This window comes from Pelophylax lessonae, assembly GCF_965119305.1.
Source record: "Pelophylax lessonae genome assembly, chromosome: 1".
Classification (NCBI taxonomy): Eukaryota; Metazoa; Chordata; class Amphibia; order Anura; family Ranidae; genus Pelophylax; species Pelophylax lessonae.
Window position 1 is genome coordinate 587,035,426 of NC_138768.1, and position 14,043 is coordinate 587,049,468.

Below are 14,043 nucleotides of genomic sequence, written 5' to 3' on the forward strand. Positions count from 1 at the left end.
GGGCGGCGAAAAGGGGTCTTACCGCCCCCGCTCCTGCCACTGCCTCTCCTGTGCTCTCCGGTCCCCTCATGGAGGCCGGGTTCGATGCGGCGATGGCTGCCTGGGACAGAGAGAGTGAAACTGATGCCATTCCCCTTTTTCTGGAAACCGGGAGCGATGAGTGTTCATTACTTCCGGTTCCGCCCCTTTGTTTACCCGGCCACCAGCGCCCAGAGAAGCAGCCGATTTGACCAATCTCGGTCTGATCGGCTGCATGGGGGGGGGGGGGGAGACAGAGGAGAGATTTGGCATCTAATAGGCCCTAAATCTCTCCATAAAGAGGACCTGTCACGGCCCATGCTATCATAAAGGATGTTGTTCATCACTTGTGATAGCAATAAAGTTTGTACAAAAAAAAGTAACAAAGAAAAATGTGTAAAATATAAAAAATTAAAGCGCTACCGTCCCACCGTGCTTACACACCAATGCAAAGACAGACGTTACTCCCACACACATATGTAAACCACACGTGAGGTATTATCGCGAACATCAGAGCAATAATTCTAGCACCAGACCACCTGTGCCACTCTAAACTGGTAACCTGTGAAGGTGTTTAAAGCGCCGCCTGTGGAGAATTTTAAGCACCGTAGTTTGCCGCCATTCCACGGGCGGACGCAATTTTAAAGCATGACATGTTAGGTATCTATTTACTCTAAATAACATCATATTTCACATTATACAAAAAAAATTGGGCTAACTTTACTGTTTTTTTTTTTTTTTTAATTCATGGAAGGGTTTTGTTTCCAAAATGCGTTTGAAAAACTGCTGCACAAATACCATGTGACATAAAAAATTGCAACACACCATTTTATTCTATAGGGTCTCTGCTAAAAAAAATATAAAATGTTTGGGGGTGCGAAGTAATTTTCTAGCAAAAAAAAAAGTAGATTTTCACAGCAAAGTATCTGTCAGAATAGGCTTGGGAAGTAGGAGGTTAACTGAGGGGTGGGCAATAGAGCAAGGAATCTCTATCAGGCCCGAAATGAACAATATAAAGACAATGTCCTGGTTGGAGGAAGATCAGAACTGAACTAGGTCAAGAAGTGATCTACTTATCCTGATCCTAGGTCCAAAAAGACCTAGGGTTCCAAGTTGTGCTAGGGCTTACACTCGGGCCAACATTCTAAGATAGCTCAGGCTGCAGAGGCAAGAAGCAAGTTTGTGCTGAGGGAACAGTGTTTTGTAAGAACCTGTCCTAGCTGACCATTGAGACCAGAGGGTGTCTCTGAAAAGGTAGAGCAGGTTAATGCCATGCAAAATAAATATATGGACAGTGCAGCGCTAAAAAAAAGTTCCTAAAAAAGTCCTAAAACAGTAAGGTGAAGAGGTCTAGGAGTAGTAGTCCATGATCAGTGCAATAAGTCCCAATAGAAAAATCCAGAGGAGCCAGGTGCAGATAGAAGTGACACACACCCTCCACCTTCCAAAATGGCCTCTCACCTCAATTCTCTTAAAATACAGGCACTGCAAGCACATCTCACGGGCAAACAGCAAGACTCCAGCCTCTATACACTCCTTCCATGCATCAAGAGCCGGTAGTGAAATGATTCCCCAAATAGGCTATATCGCCTCCAGAGCCCATGCATAACACTCCTGTGTAAATCACTCCGGTATCTAGGATGGCATAAGGGAAGAGATGCCCAATATAGTGTAATACTGACTTTAATTCAAAAGCAAAACATAAAAAATTGGCCTCTTACATGAATCCAAGGCTTGATGCGGCATAAATATACAACCGCAACCAGCGATCCAGCAGGGACAGCGAGACTGACTCGGTCCTAGTCGGTCTCTTCCGTATCAGCGGGTGACGTCAGACGCTTCCTCCTCCCTCCGCACGCGTATCGCCTCCGTGGGTGGAGGCTTCGTCAGCGGTGATGAGGATTGGCTGAACGTCACCCGATAAATAATCCTCACTCGTGGGTGATTGGCCGAACCTCCGTAGTGGTTCCTATGTTAACCCAGACGCCGGAACCCGAAGGATTTCCGGCTCTTACACCCAACGATGCATGATATATCTGCCAGACTCGAGAAAGGAGAGGCTTGTAACCCCTTAGGTCCCCGAGGGCAGCTGAAAGGCGCCACAAAACCTAATTTAAAATATAAATTAAAAGGCAGCAAATAGCACTGCTATTAAAATATAATGCAGATAACAAAAAATAATTTATATTAGGAAGCGTAAAACGTGCTATACCCGCTGATACGTAAGATACATTATTATACATAGGCATAAAACATATTGAATATTACCATACATGATAAACATATAAAAATTCACATTATAAAACAAACATAAAACTGATATTTAAAAGATATATATATACTCTGAGACCTCGCACTTGTTAAAAAACAAAAGGTAAAAAACAATCGATCAGTCATCATCGGTCCGAAATGAAACAGTTCAAATCAAAATCGGTATTCAGACCCCGGGGTACGGCAACTTTTGTTTCGTAAATCCAAAAGGATTCCCTTTTGCTCAATTGACGAACAAAATTGCCGCCCCTCCAGTGCTTTTTTACCCTCCTTAATACCCCAAAATTTAAGATCTGTGGGGTCTTTATTATGAATGTTTTTAAAGTGCTGGTATAGGTAATCAGGGGATTTTCCTTTTCTGATACGCCTTACATGTTCGGCCAATCTGACCTGCAAAGCTCTCGAGGTCCTTCCCACATATTGCAACCCGCAGTTGCATTCCATCATATAAACGACCCCGATGGTCGCACAAGTAATAAGATCACTGATCTTATATTCTCTCCCTGTAGCCTGAGCCACAAATTCCTTCCTCCGTTTCAGATTATTCCTGGCAGTACGGCAAACTATACATTTGCCGCATGCATAGAATCCTTTCAGGAAGGCGAACAACTTGTTATGTGCTTCTACTGGGGGATCTACTACCCCCAGGGCCAAGATGTTCCTAAGGGTGGGAGCCCTTTTGTACACAAAACGAGGTCTCTCTGGAAGATGATCTCGTAAAACCCGATCCTGCATCAGAATGGGCCAATGTTTGTTAAAAATCCTTTCAACCTTCTTATATTGAATATTGTAGTCTAAAATGATCCTTACATCCCCCTTGGGGGCTTCCCGTTTGGGACCACTGGATAACAGTGTGTTACGGTCAACCTCTTTGATACTTAATAGGTCTTTCGCCAGTCTACCTTCGTTGTAACCCTTCTGCATAAACCGTTCAGATAGCACATTAGCCTGTGTAATATAATCAGCCTCCGAGGAGCAATTTCGTCTAAGCCTTACGAACTGCCCCTTAGGAATATTACAAAGCCAAGAGGCATGGTGGCAGCTGTCGAGGGGGATGTAAGCATTCCTATCTGTCGGTTTGAAGTGATTACTTGTAATGAACCCGCTTGTTACCTTTGAGATGACCAGGTCCAAGAAGCACACACTTGCAGGGCTGATGGTCTATGTAAGGACTATATTCTTGTTATTCCTGTTCAGTTTACTCATAAATGACTCGATCTCCCTTCTCGCCGTTCCAAACTAGGAACACGTCATCTATGTACCTTTTATAGCACACCAGTTCGGGGGGGCGGTCATGGAACACCACCTCCTCCTCCCAGTGGGCCATAAATAAATTGGCCACACTGGGAGCGAAACGGGCGCCCATGGCCACGCCCCTTTTCTGGAGATAAAAGTTATCGTACCAGAAATTATTTTTGGAGAGGCAGAATAGTAAACTGCTCAAGAGAAAACTCCTTAGTTTCCTCGGAAGGCTGGATGTAGAAAAAAGCCCACTTTACTGCTGCCTCTGCCTCCTCATGATCTATAATAGTATACAGCGAACCTACGTCCGCTGTTACTAAGATGGAGGCAGGGGTGCAGGATACATCTTGTAGGATCTGGATAATATGCTTAGTATCCTTTAGGTAAGCTTCCGTAGATACTACTAATGGCTGAAGGTGCACATCGACAAATTGGCCCAACCGGGACGTCACGAAATCGATACCGTTGACTATCGGCCTTCCCGGTGGGCGTTCTTTGTCTTTGTGCACCTTCGGTAAACAATAGATAATTGGAGTCCTACAGAAAAGTGGGTCCAAGTAAAGTGACTCTTTTTTATTGAGAACTCCCTTAAGCTTACCTGACTCTATTAGTTTACTCAGTTCCCCTTTAAATTTCAGTAAAGGGTCACCCCTCAGTAATTCATAAGTATCTCGATCTGCCAGTAGGCGGCTCATCTCCTCTTTGTAGTACTCCAAGCTTAGTACCACCAAACCGCCGCCTTTATCGGCAGGTCTGATCACAATTTGTTTATTGTCCTCGAGGGATTTAATCCCTGCTTTGATGAATTGTGGATCCGATACCTTTTTTACCTTAAGACTTTCCAAGTCTTTACAGACCATATTTTTGAATACGTCTATAAATTTATTATTTTTGTTGAGGGGATTGAATACTGATTTATTCCTCAGATTGGTACTAGGCATGGCTGGGCTCGAAGAACTAGTTAGTACAGAAGAGCCTGAGTTCGTAGAGTTCCTAACAATGGGGTTGGATAGGCAGTATTTTTTTACGTTTATTGTCCTCACAAATTTCTGTATGTTAACATACGTCTGAAATTTGTTCAGATTCCGTACCGGAGCAAACTTGAAACCGGTACGGAATCTGAACAAATTTCAGACGTATGTTAACAAGATGTATCCTGCACCCCTGCCTCTATCTTAGTAACAGCGGACGTAGGTTCGCTGTATACTATTATAGATCATGAGGAGGCAGAGGCAGCAGTAAAGTGGGCTTTTTCTACATCCAGCCTTCCGAGGAAACTAAGGAGTTTAACCTTGAGCAGTTTACTATTCTGCCTCTCCAGAAATTATTTCTGGTACGATAACTTTTATCTCCAGAAAAGGGGGGTGGCCATGGGCGCCCTTTTCGCTCCCAGTGTGGCCAATTTATTTATGGCCCACTGGGAGGAGGAGGTGGTGTTCCATGACCGCCCCCCCCCCCCCCCCCGAACTGGTGTGCTATAAAAGGTACATAGATGACGTGTTCCTAGTTTGGAACGGCGAGAAGGGAGATCTCGAGTCATTTATGAGTAAACTGAACAGGAATAACAAGAATATAGTCCTTACATGGACCATCGGCCCTGCAAGTGTGTGCTTCTTGGATCTGGTCATCTCAAAGGGAACAAGCGGTTCATTACCAGTAATCACTTCAAACCGACAGATAGGAATGCTTACATCCCCCTCGGCAGCTGCCACCATGCCTCTTGGCTTTGTAATATTCCTAAGGAGCAGTTCGTAAGGCTTAGACGAAATTGCTCCTCGGAGGCTGATTATATTACACAGGCTAATGTGCTATCTGAACGGTTTATGCAGAAGGGTTACAACGAAGGTAGACTGGCGAAAGACCTATTAAGTATCCAAGAGGTTGACCGTAACACATTGTTATCCAGTGGTCCCAAACGGGAAGCCCCCAAGGGGGATGTAAGGATCATTTTAGACTACAATATTCAATATAAGAAGGTTGAAAGGACTTTTAACAAACATTGGCCCATTCTAATGCAGGATCGGGTTTTACGAGATCATCTTCCAGAAAGACCTTGTTTTGTGTACAAAAGGGCTCCCACCCTTAGGAACATCTTGGCCCCGGGGGTAGTAGATCCCCCAGTAGAAGCACATAACAAGTTGTTTGCCTTCCTGAAAGGATTCTATGCATGCGGCAAATGTATAGTTTGCCGTACTGCCAGGAAGAATCTGAAACGGAGGAAGGAATTTGTGGCTCAGGCTACAGGGAGAGAATATAAGATCAGTGATCTTATTACTTGTGCGACCACCGGGGTCGTTTATATGATGGAATGCAACTGCGGGTTGCAATATGTGGGAAGGACCTCGAGAGCTTTGCAGGTCAGATTGGCCGAACATGTAAGGCGTATCAGAAAAGGAAAATCCCCTGATTACCTATACCAGCACTTTAAAAACATTCATATTAAAGACCCCACAGATTTTAAATTTTGGGGTATTTAGAGGGTAAAAAAGCACTGGAGGGGCGGCAATTTTGTTCGTCAATTGAGCAAAAGGGAATCCTTTTGGATTTACGAAACAAAAGTTGCCGTACCCCGGGGTCTGAATACCGATTTTGATTTGAACTGTTAAATTTCGGACCGATGATGACTGATCGATTGTTTTTTACCTTTTGTTTTTTAACAAGTGCGAGGTCTCAGAGTATATATATATATATATATATATATATATATATATATATCTTTTAAATATCGGTTTTATGTTTGTTTTATAATGTGAATTTTTATATGTTTATCATGTATGGTAATATTCAATATGTTTTATGCCTATGTATAATAATGTATCTTGCGTATCAGCGTGTATAGCACGTTTTACGCTTCCTAATATAAATTATTTTTTGTTATCTGCATTATATTTTAATAGCAGTGCTATTTGCTGCCTTTTAATTTATATTTTAAATTAGGTTTTGTGGCGCCTTTCAGTTGCCCTCGGGGACCTAAGGGGTTACAAGCCTCTCATTTCTCGAGTCTGGCAGATATATCATGCATCGTTGGGTGTAAGAGCCGGAAATCCTTCGGGTTCCGGCGTCTGGGTTAACATAGGAACCACTACGGAGGTTCGGCCAATCACCCACGAGTGAGGATTATTTATCGGGTGACGTTCAGCCAATCCTCATCACCGCTGACGAAGCCTCCACCCACGGAGGCGATACGCGTGCGGAGGGAGGAGGAAGCGTCTGACGTCACCCGCTGATACGGAAGAGACCGACTAGGACCGAGTCAGTCTCGCTGTCCCTGCTGGATCGCCGGTTGCTGTTGTATGTTTATGCCGCATCAAGCCTTGGATTCATGTAAGAGGCCAATTTTTTATGTTTTGCTTTTGAATTAAAGTCAGTATTACACTATATTGGGTATCTCTTCCCTTATGCCATCCTGGATACCGGAGTGATTTACACAGGAGTGTTATGCATGGGCTCTGGAGGCGATATAGCCTATTTGGGGAATCATTTCACTACCCGCTCTTGATGCATGGAAGAAGTGTATAGAGGCTGCTGTTTGCCCGTGAGATGTGCTTGCAGTGCCTGTATTTTAAGAGAATTGAGGTGAGAGGCCATTTTGGAAGGTGGAGGGTGTGTGTCACTTCTATCTGCACCTGGCTCCTCTGGATTTTTCTATTGGGACTTATTGCACTGATCATGGACTACTACTCCTAGACCTCTTCACCTTACTGTTTTAGGACTTTTTTAGGAACTTTTTTTTAGCGCTGCACTGTCCATATATTTATCTTGTCTTTTTGAGGTTTTTGTTTCTGAACCCTGTAGTGTCCAGCTGCTGTTAGGTTTGAGCGCTGATATTTTTTTCAATTTTGTATCTTTAATGCCATGCAAAGCTTTTAAACCTACAGGACTCAAAAGAGGCCAATGTTTACTCTGGGAGAGAGAGAATGGTGACCTGGTTGGAAAACAACTCCTAAGATTACAGTGGTACAGAAGCTAGAAACAATGGTGCCCTGGTGAAGGGAGTGGTAGAGGTAGGATAAGTAGAGGGTAAATCTGTGCAGTGAAACAGGAAGGCTAAAGAAGAGCTGAAGATTGTTTGTATTTGTGGAATACCACAATCTGCACCTAGGTCCCTGAAAGGCAACTGTCCCAGGGGTCTGCAAAGTTTGCCAAACCTTCCCCTAGTTTGGAAAGTGGGAGCACACCGCTATGGTAGGGAAGGCTTTTCTGAAGGTTTAGCAGGCTTCTTACCCCAGACTTGACGAGTGGCTAGAGAAACAAGTTTAGGCTTAGGGAGGCTTAGAAGTGCATAATCCAGGGGTGAACGAATGAAACGAAGGAGACTTATTAAACCTTTCCCTATGCTTTGTACGCTAAGGTAGGTGGTTGTTCTTGCTTCCAGTGACATCTTTAATAATAGTACCCCTTTAGCAAACATGAAACAAGCTTTCCCAGAACCTTAAATTTAATGTGAGCTGGGATCGTTTGTTGCAGTGAAGCGGCCCCTCTGTGTCTAGAAAGACATATTGCATCCCTGAAGTTGCAAAGCAACTTAAGCTCAGGATATGAAGCAAGGCCCTACGTATTCACAGGACCCAAATAGCTGGACAAAACTATCCTCAGCAACCACACTAATTGAATAGTATCCTCTGCACCGTGTGGGAGATTTACTAAAACTGGAGCATACAAAATCCGGTGCAGCTCTGCAAATCCAATCAGATTCCAGGTTTTATTGTCAAAGCTTACATTAACAAGCTAATTAGCTACCATGCACAGCTGCATCAGATTCTGAGTGCTCCAGTTTTAGTAAATTTCCGCCTGCATTATAATATAGAACACCAGCTTATTTTTATTTTCTAAAAGTTGGTTTTCTCTGTCGCTCATTGACAGACGTAGTCCTCCTTGATTAATATCAACTCGGGTTATACTGCCCTCTACAGGAGTAGGACTAGACAGGAAAGAAAACGTTCTGGCCACACCCTAGGGGCAGTCCCAGAGGGTATATCCTGCTACAGCAAATCAGTTTTTTTCTGTCTAGTTAGGAGTAAGGACCTAGATTCCTTGCTAGGATCTTCGATCCTGGCAGGATTTTTTTTTAGAAATACTTTTTTAGACAGCTTTTTTTCTCCAGTGTTCCTGTGAGATCTTCAAGCAAGTACGCTGAAACTGGGCGACGGGCTGGATGTTGAGATCCAGTGGTCACCCCAGTTCAGCCTACGAGTGCGTGCAGGCCATAGCTCCACGCTGGGTCGGCCGCGACATAGTCCCACTGGACGAGGACTGACCCTGCAAGTTAAACGTCTCGCCTGGACGCCAATGACCAGCAGAGTCACGGCGTCCGTATTGGTCGACAGCCCCCCCACCCCGGTGGAGAGGGGTTCTGTCAGGAGTTGGCGCCCGCCTGGTTCCGGTGTGGTGAGTAGAATGTTCCCCCTCTCCCCCTGTCGGGTTTGTTGGTGGACGCGGGCCCCTCTCTGGGATGGTCGGACACTCAGTTTCTGGGTCTCCCCTCTATCCTATAACAGGTCACAGATCCCCCAATTTTGAGTGTGATTTTGTGAATAGAAACCAGGAGGCTTGGTTTGGGAGCTGACGATCTAAAGTCACTATATGACTGTAAGGGTGACTGAAGTCAGTGGCAGACTACTAAAAGGCATTACCATGAGGATAGAGGTATCCTACCTGTCATAGTGTGTACACAGGCCGATGCCTATGCCTGAGTACTGCAGCCACAGATCGCTATCCCTCCAGAAAGCCGGTCACTTCCACAGGCCGCACAGCCTCCCGCAGGCCGAGGACACCTCCCGCAGGCCGAGGCATTCCCGTAGGCCGCACAGGCCGAATGCACACCTCCCGCAGGCCGCTGCTAGCTTGCAAGCCGCCGCTATCCTATACAGGCCGCCGCCATTTTCCTGCAGATCGCACGAGGCCGCCATATTTGCGTAGCGTCGTGTCTCCAGCATGGGGGCGGCCATGTTTGAGGTGACCAAACACCTCGTGGAGTAATTGGGAGGCGCCGGAAGGCGTGTAAAGGGGCGGAGCCGCCTCCTTGGCCCAGGGAAAGCAAGCCAAAGACTTCCTGTCTGTAACACAGTGCTGGAAGCAAGTTGATAAGAAACTTCTGTGCATCAGATGAGCCTTGGGGTCTCTCTCTCTCTCTCTCTCTCTTTCTGAGGGGTCCAAGCAGGTAGACTGAGGGGCGCTATTGCGCTGGGGGACTAAGTTAAAAAAAAATGTTTTTTTTTTCTTGCAATTTTTTTGTGTTTTTCTGGCAAGTGTCTTGTTACATGAACCCTGCCACACATGTATCCCCACCTGATCCCCTTGGGGTGGCCGCAGGACCCTCCAGTACCCCATTTGTGATGATATTATATTAGCAGTTTTGGAGTCTTTGGTATCCCGGGTGGAGGTAGCCTGTCAGGGACGGGGGTCAAGAAGAGCGACCCCCCGCCTACCCCTATGTCATCTGATACTTCAGATACGGATTCTGAGCTGGTCATTGCAGTCCCTTTTCTGGGGTTGTTGTCTCAGGTACGGTCTCCTCAGATAGTGAGGAGGACGCTTCTGCCTCTGCCATAGCACAAGAAGCGTTGGTGGAAGCACTAGTTGTGTCTGTCTGGGAAACCTTAAATCTTGAGGTTATACCGGCAGAGGTAGCGGAGACTCATATTCCTTTTTTGGTACTAGCAAGCCTACCAAAATGATGAAGGGTTTCCCTTGCTCAAATGGGGTCGTCCGTAAACGAGCCCCTGCTATTTCCAAACGCATTGCTAAGCGCTATCATTTTGAGGAATCCCTCATTACAAAGATGGACGGTACCACCAATAGTGGACTCACCGATTTCCAGACTAAATAGAACCACTGTTATCCCGTTGGATTGACAGAATGGGCCCCAACCATCTCTAGGGTGGGGGGACGTCTTCACCGGTTTCCGGATCCAGGGCTTTCCAGAATCCCGGATAAAGGGGTTCGCAAGGTCATATGTTCGGGATACAAGATCGAGTTTCGATCACTTCCACCGGTGCGATTCTTCCCTTCCAATATTCGACATCCCCGGGTCGCTTAAAAAGCTTTGCGGGGGACAGCTTGATGCAACAAGCAGTGGTAGTTCCCATTCCTTGGAGGAGTTCTAGTCGAACCTGTTCACAATGCCCAGGCAAAAGGGCTAGGTGCGTCCAATTCTGGTCTTGGAAGAGATGGAGTCCATCCATACAGTGGTGGCCTCCCTGCATCAGGGGGATTTCCTGGCGTTCATAGACATTAAGGATGCCTATCTTCATATCCCCATCTTCGCAGGACATCAGCGTTTTCGTTGCTTTTCCCAAAGATCATCCCTGGTTCCCACCAGGAGACTGAACTATCTGGGCCTAATTTTGGATACATCCTTGGCAAGAGTGTTTCTCCATGAGGAGAAACTCCAGAAGATTCAGTCAATGATTCGGATGTTGCTGTCCGTCAACTGGCTGGGATTGATGGTCGCCTCTTTAGAGGCAGTACCGTTTGCCCAGTCTCATACCCGAATTCTCCAAAGAGGAGATTCTTCTCGTATGGAATCGGAATCCCGATTCCCTGGACAATCGGATCCGATTGAGCGAGCGGACCAGGGAGGCTCTGGTCTGGTGGCTTCGGTCCTTGATGCTCAGCCAGGGGAAGTCATTTCTTCTAATAAATTCCAGGTTACCGATAAATGTGTTGGAACTGAGAGCGATCAGACTTTGTCTGATTTACTGGACCGAGCAGCTCCAGGGCAGCCCGGTTCGGATCCAATCGGACTATGCCTCGGTCATGACTTATGTCGATCACCAAGGGGCACCAAGAGTGCCCTGGCGGCCATAGAAGTGGCCAACATTCCTATTGGGGGGAACAGTTGTTCCAGTTCTCTCCACGATATTTATCATGGGGGTGGACAGGCAGATTATTTCAGCCGTCAGATTCTGGATCAAGATGAATAGTCTCTTCATCCAGAGGTATTTCACCAGCTGTCCCTTCATTGGGGCACCCCGGAGATGGATCTGTTGGCAGGTTGGCTCAACAGGGCTCGCGCCCGCGATCCTCTAGCGGACGCAGCAGACGCGCTGAGCGCCCCGTAGGGGAAGTATCAGCTACTGTATGTCTTCCCCCTTCTCAAGTTACTGTTGAGATTTCTCCGCAGGATAGAGGTGGAGGGAACTCCAGTTATCCCGGTATTCCGGGCTAGCCTCGTCAAGCCGGGTACGCCGACTCGGGCAAGACTAGTCGTGGACGCTCCTTGGGACTTCTTCTCAGGGAGGATCTGCGGTCTCAAGGACCGATCTTCCATTGTGCTTTACAGTCGTTGGCTTTAACGGCCTGGCCATTGAGACCCAGGTACCGAAGGACAAGGAATTGTCAGCTTCAGTTATTCCTACTCTAAAGCAAGAAAAGCGACTTCCAGCAAAGTCTATTATCGCACATGGAAGGCTTATATTGCGTGGTGTGAATCGTAGGAGTTTTCCCCCACGTACCTATTCGGTGACCCGAATCTTGTTTTTTTTCTGCAAAAGGGGGTTGAGCAGAAACTATCCTTGAGCACTACCAAGGGTCAGGTTTCAGCATTAGCAATCTTCTTCCAGAAGCCTCTGGCTACTCATTCCTTGGTGCGGAATTTCATCCAGGAGGTGCAGCACTTGGCTTCGCCAGTGCGCGCGCCCTTACCACCCTGGGATCTTAATTTGGTGTTGTCGTTTCTTCAGAAACCTCCCTTTGAAAATGTCAGGGAGATTCCCTTGCTTACATTATCCCAGAAGGTGGCCTTCTTGGTGGCTATCACTTCTGCACGCAGGGTGTCAGAACTGGCTGCATTATTGTGTCATTCCCCTTATCTGGGGATTCATAGGGATAAGGTAGTTCTTCATCCGAAGTCATCTTTTTTCCTAAGGTGGTTTTCAGACTTTCATCTGAATGAAGATATTGTGCTACCTTCCTTGTGTCCTAAGCCCAGTCATCCTCAGGAATGTGCGTTGCATTCCTTGGATGTGGTGCGGGCAATCAGGGTATACCTGAAGACTACGGAGTCGTTCCGTAAAACGGATTCACTTTTTGTGATCACGGATGGCCCCAGAAAGGGGTTGCCTGCATCTGCGGTGACTATCTCCAAATGGATTAGACAGACAGTGGTACAGGCTTATTCTATTAAGGGTCGGAATCCTCCGTTCCCTGTTAAGGCGCACTCCACTCGAGCGCTCAGTACTTCTTGGGCCTTCCGCCATCAGGCGTCAGTGGTCCAGGTGTGCAAGGCGGCTACCTGGTAGTCGGTGCATACCTTTACAAAATTTTATAAAGTTGATGTGATGGCATCGGTGGATGCCTCATTTGGCCGCAAGGTTTTGCAGACCGCAATTTGAGGAGACCGGTGGTCTACCTCGAGGGTTTTTTTCCGTTGGAATTTCTGTTGAGTCTCATCTTTTGATGAGCCTTTTAAACTTCTAGTTGGCACCGGTTGGGCCTTCTAGATTGGATTTTGATTTCCATTTTCCCACCCCTCATTTGTGGCACTGCTTTGGGACGTCCCGAGTTGATATTAATCAAGGAGGACTACGTCTGTCAATGAGCGACAGAGAAAAATGGATTTTTGTAAAATCTTACCATAAAATCCTTTTCTCTTAAGCTCATTGACAGACGTAGTACCCGCCCCTCTGTTTTTGAGTTGGGTTGGGTTAAATTCTCTAAACACTGCTTTGTGACATAACTGATTTGATGTAGCAGGAAGTGAGTATATACCCTCTGGGACTGCCCCTAGGGTGTGGCCAGAACGTTTTCTTTCCTGTCTAGTCCTAGTCCTGTAGAGGGCAGTATAACCCGAGTTGATATTAATCAAGGAGGACTACGTCTGTCAATGAGCTTAAGAGAAAAGGATTTTACGGTAAGATTTTACAAAAATCCATTTTTATTCAAAACCAAGGAGGAGAAACTTAAAAGTAGGCTTTGACATATAACAAAAATAGCACAAAATCAACCACAAACTCTTTATGATGATTTTACATTTATTTCTACATAGGGTGACAGAGTTGTACTTTTCAGCCAGTTCACTATGATGTTAGACATATTAGAAGTCTTTCTACAGCACCACCAGCATCGTTATCTCCGACTGGATGGGAAAACTCAGATATCAGACAGGTGTGTATAAATGCTCAACCCTTTGGGTTGCTTTGAGTGTAAATTATGCAATGTGTTCATGCTAGTTTGCATATTAAGGTCTGTTTATGTTTGCATACCTGTTATTCATCATTGTATCCATTCTGAGGCCTCATGTTTTTCCTGCTACTTTTAGGAGCGACAGGCGGGTTTTTCTTTTTTTTTCTTTTTCTTTTTTTTTTACAGCTTAAAAACTCCTCTCCATGTTCTGTGTGTTCATGCACACATAGGCTTTTGGGAGCTTTTAGTGGCATAGGCGTTTTTCAAGCTGCAAAAAAACCCCCCGGGCTAGCCCGTTCTGGAGCAGCAGCGTTTATAGCTGTAAACACGCGTGTTAACACTGTATACAGCATGAAGCTGTGTCAAGCGTTTTTAAGCTCTAGCAAT

The 14,043-nt window shown here is 45.9% G+C and overlaps 1 protein-coding gene across 1 annotated transcript in view; it reads left to right on the forward strand.

Annotated features, from left to right (window-relative positions):
- SMARCAD1 (SNF2 related chromatin remodeling ATPase with DExD box 1) overlaps window positions 1–14,043 on the forward strand; it is a 261,584-nt gene that overhangs the window by 232,998 nt on the left and 14,543 nt on the right. Inside the window, exon 21 of the mRNA XM_082268551.1 lies at window positions 13,520–13,638. Within this exon, the coding sequence (XP_082124677.1) occupies window positions 13,520–13,638 (119 nt within the window). The remainder of the gene's footprint in view (window positions 1–13,519; window positions 13,639–14,043) is intronic.